General features: G+C 53.9%; 1 protein-coding gene across 3 annotated transcripts; it reads right to left on the bottom strand.

Annotated features, from left to right (window-relative positions):
* Nucleotides 1–7,295: 7,295 nt before the first annotated feature.
* Nucleotides 7,296–10,545, bottom strand: LPAR2 (lysophosphatidic acid receptor 2). 3 transcript variants are annotated; one of them, XM_054578756.1, is made up of 3 exons: nt 10,451–10,545; nt 8,892–9,633; nt 7,296–8,165 (listed from the first exon to the last, which is right to left on the bottom strand). In XM_054578756.1, the coding sequence occupies exons 2-3, from the start codon at nt 9,631–9,633 to the stop codon at nt 7,852–7,854; spliced, it is 1,056 nt and encodes a 351-aa protein (XP_054434731.1). In that variant the 5' UTR covers nt 10,451–10,545; the 3' UTR covers nt 7,296–7,851. The 3 variants fall into 3 exon arrangements, with proteins under 3 accessions (XP_054434731.1, XP_054434732.1, XP_054434730.1); XM_054578757.1 differs by having other exon boundaries at nt 10,432–10,513; XM_054578755.1 differs by lacking the exon at nt 10,451–10,545 and adding an exon at nt 10,077–10,219.
* Between the last annotated feature and the right edge of the window lie 53 nt (nt 10,546–10,598).

The following is a 10,598-nucleotide window of genomic DNA, read 5'->3' on the forward strand; positions in this document are numbered from 1 at the left end:
CGAAACCAAAAAAAGACAGAAGCACTAAAAGGCATCAAAATCAAGGAGTTCAAAGACTGTTTTGAGCAGTGAGAAAGAAGTCTCAATAGTTGTACTGCATCAAATGCAGAGTACTTCAAAGGCGACTGAAATTTAAACATGTAAGAGTACACAATTTTTAATAAGTAAATTCCGTTTTTTTGGGTCCCCCCTCGTATGTGACCCTTGTGATTAATTAAAGATCCATGATGCCCACAAATACAACTCAGGCTCAAAAATAATTTCCGTTTGTCAGATCAACCATCGACAAGGTCAATTGCTTTATGAAAACTGAAATAAATGGAGCTTGATCATCTCCACTCTTGAGAGCCTGACCTCCCCATGTGAGGTCTGGTATCAGCAACACTGGTCCCCTTGGGAGCTCGTTAGAAACATAGACTCTTGCTCCCCAACCCTCCAAGGACCTACTGCCCCACAACTTGCATTGCAGTAAGATTCCCAGAGAGACTCACTGCACCTGGAGCCTAAGCAGCACTGCTCTAGAATACCACTGCCCAGGAGGATTGTCTGCAATGATGCGACCGTTTTCTCTCTCTGAGGTAATATGGTAGCCACTAGCCACACGTGGCTATTGAGCACCTGTAACTATGCAATTGTGGAACCGAATGTTTCATTTATTTAGTTTTCATTCATTTTAATTTAAAAAGACATGTGGTGAATGGCTCCCACAATGGAGTGCAACTCTCTAGCGCATCTGTGTGCACCTGCAAGCAAAGGGTCAAGAAGTAACCACGACAGCCGAATCTGCCAATCCTGCTACACAACCCACCTGTCCTTCCAACATGCAGAACGACTCGAAGAAGGGTCAGTCCTCTTCAGCTGCTTCTACCAGAAGAGCAGGTACGGAGTCCGGATCTCCAGGATCACACTGCTGACCATTCTGCTCTCCTTTTTGATCTGGTTTCCATAACTCACCCCTCAGCCGTTCCTAGCTCCGGTTTTCATACTGACTTCTTAGGAATTTCGCTACTAGACACAAAAGGAGTCCAGGCTCTACGGCACCTGAGGCTTCAGGATCCGCGAAGGTGTGGTGAAGGGCCAGGCTAGGCAGGGAGTGGAGGAGGGCCCAGGGCTTACAAGAGATTTTCAAAAGGGCCCGAGGATCAAACATTGGCCAAGGACCCCGAGAAGTGCGAAGAACACGGGAGCTTGACAATCCTAATGGAGGAGCTCTCAACCCTAGTCTGGTAACGCGCATAAATCCCTTATACGGGCAGTTGAGAAAAGCAAATGAAATAACTATGTAAACCCTACAATGTCATAAAATTTATTATTATTAAAAAAATAAGGCTATGCATGATAAAACAAAATATTCAGACCATCCTTGGCAAATGAGAGGAAAATTTCTGCCTTACTGGTCCCATACAAGAAACGAATGAGAACATGGTCAGTGGAAGGTTTCGATGAGGAGATGGGTGACTATCCCTCCTCCAGGGAGAGCTCGGGGTGCAGCCTCAGGGGGTCAGAGGATCGTTCAAGGAGACCGGTCACTCCTCACACAGGAGTTTCCAGTTGATTTGGGCTAAATCTAAACTAAGACGGTGCATCCCAAAGTTCCCAATGTCCCTCCACTATCTGTGTAGTTAGAAGGAAGAACATACAGTTCACTATCCTGAGGCGATTTAGCTATAATGAGGAATTAATTATGCACAAGCACTTGCAGCTGCCTTTTTTTTAAAGATTTCATTTATTTACTTTTAGAGAGAGGGGAAGGGAGGGAGAAAGAGAGGGAGAGAGACACTGATGTGTGAGAGATGTCTCAACCGGTTGCCTCACATGCCCCCAACCCGGGACTCGGCCTGCAACCCAGACATGTGCCCCGACTGGGAATTGAACTGATGACCTTTTTGTTTTGTTTGCAAGCTGCCACTGAATCCACGGAGCCACACCAGCCAGGGCTGGAGCTGCCTTCTTAATAATGCAGAAAAATGTAAGTAAGAATTGAGGTATACGAAGAGATGTGCTTTCACACTTATCGCGACAAAACAGGTTGAGGGGACCTTACGGCTGAGATGAAAAATTCCTTCTTGCTAGCGAGCTGAGCTAAACTGCCTGCAGGGACTGTGAAGGGGTCAGCAGGCACACTGGGAGAGGGCAGGGTCGGAAAGACTTGCGAAGGCCTCACCCACCCCGTCAGCTGACCGGAGAGACACAGTCTACCAGGCTGCTGAGTATACAATGAGGAAAAGACCCACTCAGGCTGTTTTCTGCACAGGGAGTAAGTGGCCCACCTGAGAACTGAAGGTTGTTCCCTGGGCTTGGGTGACTTTTAGGGCCTTGAGTTCATCTACAGGCTACGTCCAAAAAGGGGGGCAGATTTTAAGACTCTAAGTCTCAAAATAAAAGCCCCAGGGGTCTTTCTACCACAGTAAGAAACCTGGAACCAGGTATCTAACAGGCATGTTGTCAAGCCTGTATAACACTCCACTATCCATTTTCTTAGCCGCAAAAGAAATAGAGCTGTTTTCAAGAACAGCAAGTAGAGGTGACCGACTGCATTTTATTCTACACCTGGCCTTAGCCAACAGGCCGAGAAGCAATGCGTCTGTCCTAAAGCCTGCCCACTGGACGGCCAAGGGACCGCTACAAGGACAAAGCAGCAGCCGAGGGGCTGCGCAGGGACGACAGGCTCCTGAGAGGCCATCGCTGGGCAGAGCTCACTTCCCAAGCAACGCGCCACCAAGAAACTGAAGGAACACGAACTCGCAGGGCTCTGCCTCTGTGGTTTCTGAGTGTGAAGAGTCCACTTTCCCCCTCCCCCAGCTCCTGCTAACCCTTCCAGGATCTAAATGCCCCCACACTTTATGGACGCTAGGTGCCAGGCCCTGGCAATACAAAGCCCAGTGCAGCAGAGCCCCTGTTCTCAGACTAGCCTAGGAAATAAACCCTCTCCCAGGCCAGCTCTTTCGTGCCAGGAAACAGCTCTACTCGGAATATTCCTGATATGACAACTATTTATAAGTTAGTCTCCCACACAGTCTACTTTTCAGTGAGCTCCAAGAGGGCAGAGAACATCTTAGCTATCTTGGATTCTCTAGTACCTAGCACAATACTTCAAAAGGTAGAGTAAACATGGTGCGGGGGGGGGGATGATGGGGGGGGCGGTGACACTCCTAACCTTTCAGGCAGAGCTTATGGAACCGCCTAGCGCTGCTGTTCAACGGGCTTTGTAACCCCTCTTCACTAGAAAGCTCTCGTCACTGACTGCACAGTCCATACGACCAGACCCTAGTCCCATCCCCAGGGACCACCCTTCTGCCCCAAACAGGCCCCCATTTCATGAGAACTTAGCTTCCAAAAGGACTTCAGTCCTTTCCCATTTTCTAATAATTGGGCAGAACCCAAACACAATGGGCTGCGTTGTGGAGGAGCATTTACCCATCCTGGCTGGCTGGCAGGGGTGGGTGCGGGTAACCGGGGCAGAGCAGTGGTCTTCCAATTGCTGTGATTTTTCCCACCGCAACTGAAATAAAACCCAAATTCTGAAACTTGTAGGCCTACGGCGATCCAGCTGCACCCTCTCTCCAAAATCAGCCAGGGACCTTGAGTCCCTGACCCTGCCTTTTTTCCTCTGTTCCCCTGCTCAGGGCCTCTGCAGGTGTGGTACCCTCTCCACCTGGCTTCTCTCAGCATGCATCCCGTCCTTACAGCTTTTCTCACAATTTATACTACTTTCTTTGCACTTACGTTCTCCCTCAAACCACGAGCTTGAGAACTAGGTCTTTGCCAGCAGCCAGCTCCGTGCTCTGCACATAGTATCTAATGCTCTGCACACAGCATCCAATGATATTTGCCAAATTAATAAATAAAGGGGGGAGGGTCCCTTGCTTCCACCCAGCTCCTCCACTCATCATTTTTCCTGATGGTTCCCACACCTACTCAGTCAGCCATCTCTTCATTTCCAAGTCCCATTCTCCACAACTCACCATTATCTGTCCTCAAAACTTTCCACTTCATGAACCCCACTAACCCATCCATTTATATCCCCAGCGTTCCTCTTACCCCCTTACTATTCCATAAGCCTCCCCATTCACAAACTCCATTTAAACCCATCCCTCTCGGCCCAGGACGCGCTCCTAAAACCCACCACCCCACTGCTTAGCCCCATAAGCCTTTCAGTCTGTTCCACTTCAACCCCATAAATGCCTTCGTCGTCCTCCTCAAGCCCCTTACTTTCACCCCCCGCCAAATCTGCCCTCCCGGCTCAGAGACTCCAAGCTGTCGCCTTGGCCCCTCCTCTGCTCTACACCCCTAGCCCCCGACCCCGGCCCCTGGGCCAGCCCGCGCAGCACCTGGCCTGCGCCTCCTCCAGGCTCCAGTGGGCGATGGCCGTGGTCTGCTGCAGGACGTCGCCCGAGTAGGGGCATCCACGGTCGGAGGGGCACGGCGGAAACTCAGGGGCAGCCGCCGGGCCTGAACCGCTCGCACGGCCCCGGCAGCCAACCGCAGCTGCCCATGCGCCGCGCGCGCGCGCCTGGACACGCCCCCCGCCACCGCCGCCAGCCAACCGCCACCTCCGAGGCCGCCGCGCACCGCCCACGGACACGCCCCCCAACAACTCCACACCGCGGCTAGGACTAAGTTGGGTCGTCCAGACAACGGCGCTCCCCACCCCCGTCCTCTAGCTCAAGAAAGGGCGACGCCGGCTCCGCCCCGCTCCAGAGGCTCTTTCCCCTCTCCGCACCTCCTATTCGCAGACCCCACTCCTTCTCCTCGGAGGCCCTCATGCCTGAGACTCCACTCAGGGATCCACACATTTCCTGCGTCCCTACTTAGAGCAGCCCACTCTTCCTCCCAGCCACCCCTTCCTTCTCAGAATCTCCCTTGGGCTCCACGAACACCCCTCATTCCTCTCCAGAAGCCCCAGCCCCCTGCTCAATCCCTAATGCTCCCCTCAGCCCCATCAGGTGGGTCACCTGGGCTCCCTGCATCCTGGCTCTTGCCTGGAAGCTTTCCATGAGGGTCCAAAGTGTGTGGTGGTGGTGGCGGCTGGGAGGTTAGAACTGAGTCATTTTCTTAACTGTAGAAGTCAGTTCTATTTACCTTTCCAGGTCTGGCTTGAGCATGACCTCTCTCTTGTTTATTCATTCTCTTGCTCTGCAGCATTCCAGGTCTAGAAAACACTACCACATGGATAATCAACGAATGGAAGACCTACCCTGTGGTGCACCCCAAAGGCAGCAGCTCCTCATGCGGGAGAAAAGGAACACACCCGCCAAGAATTACTCCTCCAGCTTCATGGGACAACCTGGAGCCTGTTTGCTCTAAGGGTAGACCCCAGATGCAGGCTCATAAAAGGTCCTCAGCCTGGCTGCCAACCCTTCAGGGCAGGAGAGGAAAGGCAAGAACCATCTGGCGTGATTTTATCGGGGGACTCCAAAAGGTAGCGGGGAATGGTCATGAGTAATGTGGCTGTGTACGAACAACCTCGAAAGCTTCCTGATGAGAGCTGACACTTGGCCCCAGTAACAGGAAGCACTAGAACGTGTGTGGGTGCCACTGAGAGCCAATGCCATGGTGTTAAAAGGTCAGCTGCTAGCCCAGCACTTGCACAGGAGGCCTGAAAATAGAGGGGAACTTTGGTGTCCTTTAGAGAATGCGGTAGGGGATAGGTGTTTGAAAGCTTAAAAGACCAGCAGACACAAAAACTTGGTAGAGAAGAGAGACCTACAAGAGAGGGGAAAATTGGTGGGACAGAGGAGACTCCAGGAGTGTGAATTAGAACCTGATGCTGATGCAAGAGCAACCAGCTCAGAGCAGGTAGAACGCAGAGCTGTCTTTTGGAGGTCACAGGAATTGCTGGCTGCCTCGGCCCCCAAAGTGACATGTCTGTCCAACAAGGCCCAAAGCTCCATGGAGCAAGGACTGCATCTTTCATGGGCATGTGCCCAGGCACATGGTGGAAGCTGCTGGCCTGGGTCACCATCTCTGGAGACTCAGGCCCCAGGCCCTAGGAACCATGCTGCCCACTTTGGACCCTGGAGAAGTACCCAGCATCCCGGTTCATTCTTGCCTCCTCACAAAGCTGCCTTAGGGGAGGGGGGTTTCCCAAAGGAAAGCTCAGCTGCATTTAACGTAGAAGGACCTACATGTCTTCTGTTCTTTGGCAATGTGTACATCAGTAGCTTAAGAACTGGGCCTCTGATGGGAGGCCTGGTTTCAAATTTGGCTGTTATTTTGTGTGTGAATCTGAAGTAGGAACAGAGCCCTGTCTCCTCCTTAGGTGGAAGCAGAGAATCCAGATTCTGGTCTATACCATGCCAAACAGGTATGACATCTGAACATCTGAGGAGGGGCTCATCATTAGGAGTCTGACATATCTGAGGCCTTCATGGGCTGTGGGTTGAGGTGGGAAAAGCCGGGCTGAGCCCTGGCCGGGTAGCTTGGTTGGTTGGAGCATTGCCCCAATATGCCAAGGTTGTGGGTTTGATCCCTGGTCAGGGCACATACCAGAATCAACCAATGCATACATAAACGATTGTATGGAAATGATTTCTCTCTCTCCCTTCCTCTCTCGCCATAAAACATTAAAAAAAAAAAGAGAGAAAGAAAAAAAGAAAACAAAAAAGCCAGACCGAGCTGTGATTAATTCCATACTTTGTGAGAATCTGAAGCCCTTTCCCCAGGGGCCTCTCTAGTCCCCGGATGCATCTCTGTGCCCTCTCAAAACCGTGTGACTGTGACCCAGACCTCAACCTCTCACAGCCACTGTCCTCACATGAAATAAGGGTAATACTTGCAGGTGATGATTAAATAATGCACCTAAAGTGCTTATCAGTGTGCCGGGCAACATCAGAGGAGCTTGAGAAATGGCAACACTCAAATCTTGCACCCTGCTCTATGGGTCCCACTGCCCCTGGCCCGCAGGTGTGTAGTGTGCAGTGGGATGAACCCACCTGTTCACCTGGACTAGGACGAAAGCACAGGCAGGAGAGGGAGGACTTACGTGGGCTCCAGAGGATGAAGACGGGCAGTTGGCAAGATGGAGGCAGGGGAACAAGTGGAGATGACAGGCAAAAGGGAATAGACGCAAAACCCCAAGAGAGATGGAGTGACAGCCAGCCAGAGGCCGGAGCGGGGTGAGAACAGGGCTGAGGAGATGCCGTGCTGAAGGATGCCAGCCAGGCTAAAGCTGAGGTGGACAATTCTGGGACACGGTGACAGATTGAGTTAATGACAGAAGATGCTTTGGAAACCCCAGAGGAGAAAGGGAGGTTTACTTCTTAACATGTCCTCCTCGTGGACACCCTCAAGTCTAACAGGGACAGGCAAGCCCCACAGGGCCACACACCTTTCCCAGCTCTCGCTCAGCACCCCTCAGCCTGTGCCACTGAAGAATCAGCTTCTGGCAGATGGTGCAGCCATGGTCCGTCCCTGTCATTTTTGGCAGCGTGGCCTGAGAGAGTCCTCTTCTCTCCCACCTTTAACACACACCAACACGCACAAAGAAGCAAGCCACAGGGTTCGCCAGGGATGTGCATTAAAAACAGAAAAGTGAAAAAAAAAAACAAACCCCAAAACAAACATACAGAAAAATGTCCGTTAAAAACCCCACAGCCTGAGATGATTGAAGAGCCAGATTCCTGAACCCCTTCGGACACTCTCCAGGGCACTGGAGGTGACCACATACCCCGAGGCCCCGAAGCAGGCAGAGCTGTGTGTGTGTGGGGGGGGCCTGCCTGACAGTGGCGTCATCCAGCCCAAGGGTCTGCCTTTAATTCTGTCCCTCCGGTTGGGTTGAACCAGGTACATCCTCGAGTGGTCAGGGGTGCAATCTCGCCCTTGGTGCGTCCCGCTGAAGTCCAAGGTTGGTTAAAGGGTGGAGTCCATCAGGGAGTGGCCGTTCTTAGAAAGCATGATGCGAGTGTTGGTGCCTGTCTGCGTGGAGGGTGTGTAGTGGGGAGACTCACGGGTGGAGCGGTGGAGGCACAGACAGCAGAGGAGGCGGCGGAAGGTGCGGCGCATCTCCGCATCGCGGCAGGAGTACACCACAGCATTGACCAGTGAGTTGGCCTCGGCCAAGAGTAGGAAATACTTCTCCACAGCCAGGACGTTGCAAGACTTGCAGTCCAGGCCATCCAGGAGCAGGACCACCTGGCCTGGCGTCCAGCAGACCACAAACGCCCCTGCGGGATGGAGCCCAAGGTGAGTGGGGCCAGCTGTCAGGGGACCTGGCACCCACAGCTCTCAACTCAGGGTGGCGGGGGTGTCCAGAGCTCAGACAACAGCTGTGGCTTACGGTGCCAGAGGCTTGTCTTGCTGCCTTGGCAGAGTGATGGGGCAGGGCTGCTAAGGAAAGGCTCTTTACTCTAACTTGTCTGCCGAAGGGACACCTTTCCTAGCTGGTACACTGTAGCCAGAGCCCTGAACGTTTCTACGTGGCTATCTGTTCTATGGGGGAAACTAGGTCACCGCGGGACAGGCCGTTATTCAGTGTGGAGAAGGCGATCGTTGGGAAGAGTCGCTCCTTGTTCTTACATGTGTGGGGGCATATCCTAATGCGAAGGCCCCTTGGTGCCTGCCCCCCAAGACCATCCTACTGTCAACAGCCTGAGTGACCGTGTTACTCCCTGCTAAAAACTCTTAAGGGCTTCCCACAGAATTCTGAACAAAATCTGACTCCTCTCGGTGCCCTTTGAGGCTGTGCTGACCCCCTCTCCTCTCCAGAGGTGCTGGCCTGGTTGGTCCTGTCCTGTCCTGTTCCCACTGCCTGGAACGCTTTTCCTTCGTCCAGCACTCAGGTTTGCTCAGATATCACTGTTTTGGAGAAGATTCCCGACCCAAATCATCTCCTCCCATCATGCTCCTCCACCAGATCTCAGAGGAGCCGGGGGAATCAGGGTCCCACTCACCCAGGATGATGACAACAGTCTTGACCAGGCTGAGCGTGGTCTCGCGGTAGCGGGGGTGGCAGCTGACATGCCCTGCCATGCGCTGCACGCGCCCATGAACATAGAAGAAAATGCGGGTGTAGACAGCTACCATGAGTAGGAAGACGAGCAGGCTGGACAGGGCCCAGACGGCCAGGTAGGAGCGGCTGAGCAGGGGGGCCATGCGTGAGCAGCTGTCCAGGGCACAGAGGCAGTGCCAGGAGTGGGCGGGCAGCAGCCCCAGACCCAGCGCGGCTACCCACACTCCCACGATGAGCATGACCACCCGGCCGCGGGGCATGCGGCTGTGCAGCTGCACAGCCATCACGCTCTGGTGCCGTTCCACGGCGATGGCCAGCAGCGTGGCCACCGATGCAGTCAGGCTTGTGTCCAGCAGACCCTGCCGCACAAACCAGCCCAAGAGAGAGAGCTGGGCTGTGCGTGGGCCGGTGTGGAACATGAGGAAGAGGTAGGCCACGCCGGCGAAGAGGTCGGCCGCAGCCAGGTTGCCGAGCAGGTAGTAAATAGGCTGGTGGAAGCGGCGGTTGGAGGTGATGGCTGCGATGATCAGCAGGTTGGTCAGCAGCACCAGCACGCTGACAGTCAGCCCCAGCGCCACCACCACCACATCCTTAGGCCGCCAGTGGGAGCTCAGCTCCTTGCCACTGTTGTTGTAAAAGAAGCCGATGGTCTCATTGTAGTAACACTGGCCCATGGTGACCATCTGGGGGCACAGAGAGAAAGATCAATGCAGGCGGGGACTGTCCACAGAGTACAGAAAGGAACAGCACCCAGAGGACAGGATCGGGACAGGTAGACCAAAGCTCTCACGCTCAAATGTCTCAGGGCGAAGTGGTGTTATTGGGGACCAGGGTGACCTAGAAAAGCAAGCTTTATGGGTTGGGGTGGGAGGACAGCTGTTGTTTATTTTCTAATAAGAATCTTACAAAGATACCTCCCAAGTCAAACGACTAGTGAGGTTTGTTTTTTCTTTTCCAGCTGGTTGAGTTTTGCAACCTAAAGAAACAAAAAAAAAAACACCCCCATCTGCCCACGTGCTACCAAACTGGGTCCAATCTGTGTTGGTGGTGGTGGGGGTTGGAACAGGACAAAGAGGTGTGAGCTGTGAAAGTAGAGGAGGGAAGGTCAGTTTGGTGTCGGGCTCACTGCAGGCAGCAGAGCTCAGAAGTCATGTGTGCACAGGGCGGGATCACTGCTGGGACCCTGCAGGCAGTCGATGCTGGGGCGTGGAGCTGACAGAGGAGACTTGAGAGGGCTGCGAGCCAGCTCCAGAAGTTGGGCGGCAGGCTTTGGGCAAGAGCACTCCCGAAGCGGGCGGGGTATCGGGCCGGGCCGTTCTGGTGGAATGGAGGATCCTGGTGGCCTCCGCGACAAAGGTAGCAGCTGGCGGGGCTTTCCGGAGCCCCGGGCTGAGGGAGGATGTAGGTAGGGAAGAAGGCGGGCTGCACCCGGGCCCCCGAGGCCACGTGCCGAACCCTCCCAGGGTTTCGCGCCCCCTCACCCTTCCGTGTAGACATCACCTGGACCTCGCGTCAAGCCGCAGAAGGGGCGGCCTCGCAGAGGGTAGGACGGCGTCGTAGATCCATGGCCCAGACACAGCGTAGAGAGCGGAGAGTTTGGGGGCACTAAGCACCGCCCTGCAGACAGCGCAGGAGGCGGGGTCCCGCC

The sequence above is a fragment of the Pteronotus mesoamericanus genome, unplaced genomic scaffold (genome assembly GCF_021234165.1).
Source record: "Pteronotus mesoamericanus isolate MK-2021 breed Mesoamerican mustached bat unplaced genomic scaffold, CSHL_Meso_final contig_502, whole genome shotgun sequence".
Taxonomy (NCBI): Eukaryota; Metazoa; Chordata; class Mammalia; order Chiroptera; family Mormoopidae; genus Pteronotus; species Pteronotus mesoamericanus.

Bases quoted from the DNA above. Each gene is read 5' to 3' on its own strand.
- LPAR2 (XM_054578756.1), bottom strand. From the start codon at position 9,633: ATGGTCACCATGGGCCAGTGTTACTACAATGAGACCATCGGCTTCTTT. The intron at 8,166-8,891 runs GTGAGTGGGACC...TCCATCCCGCAG, and splicing joins GACTGTTGTCATCATCCTGG to GGGCGTTTGTGGTCTGCTGG.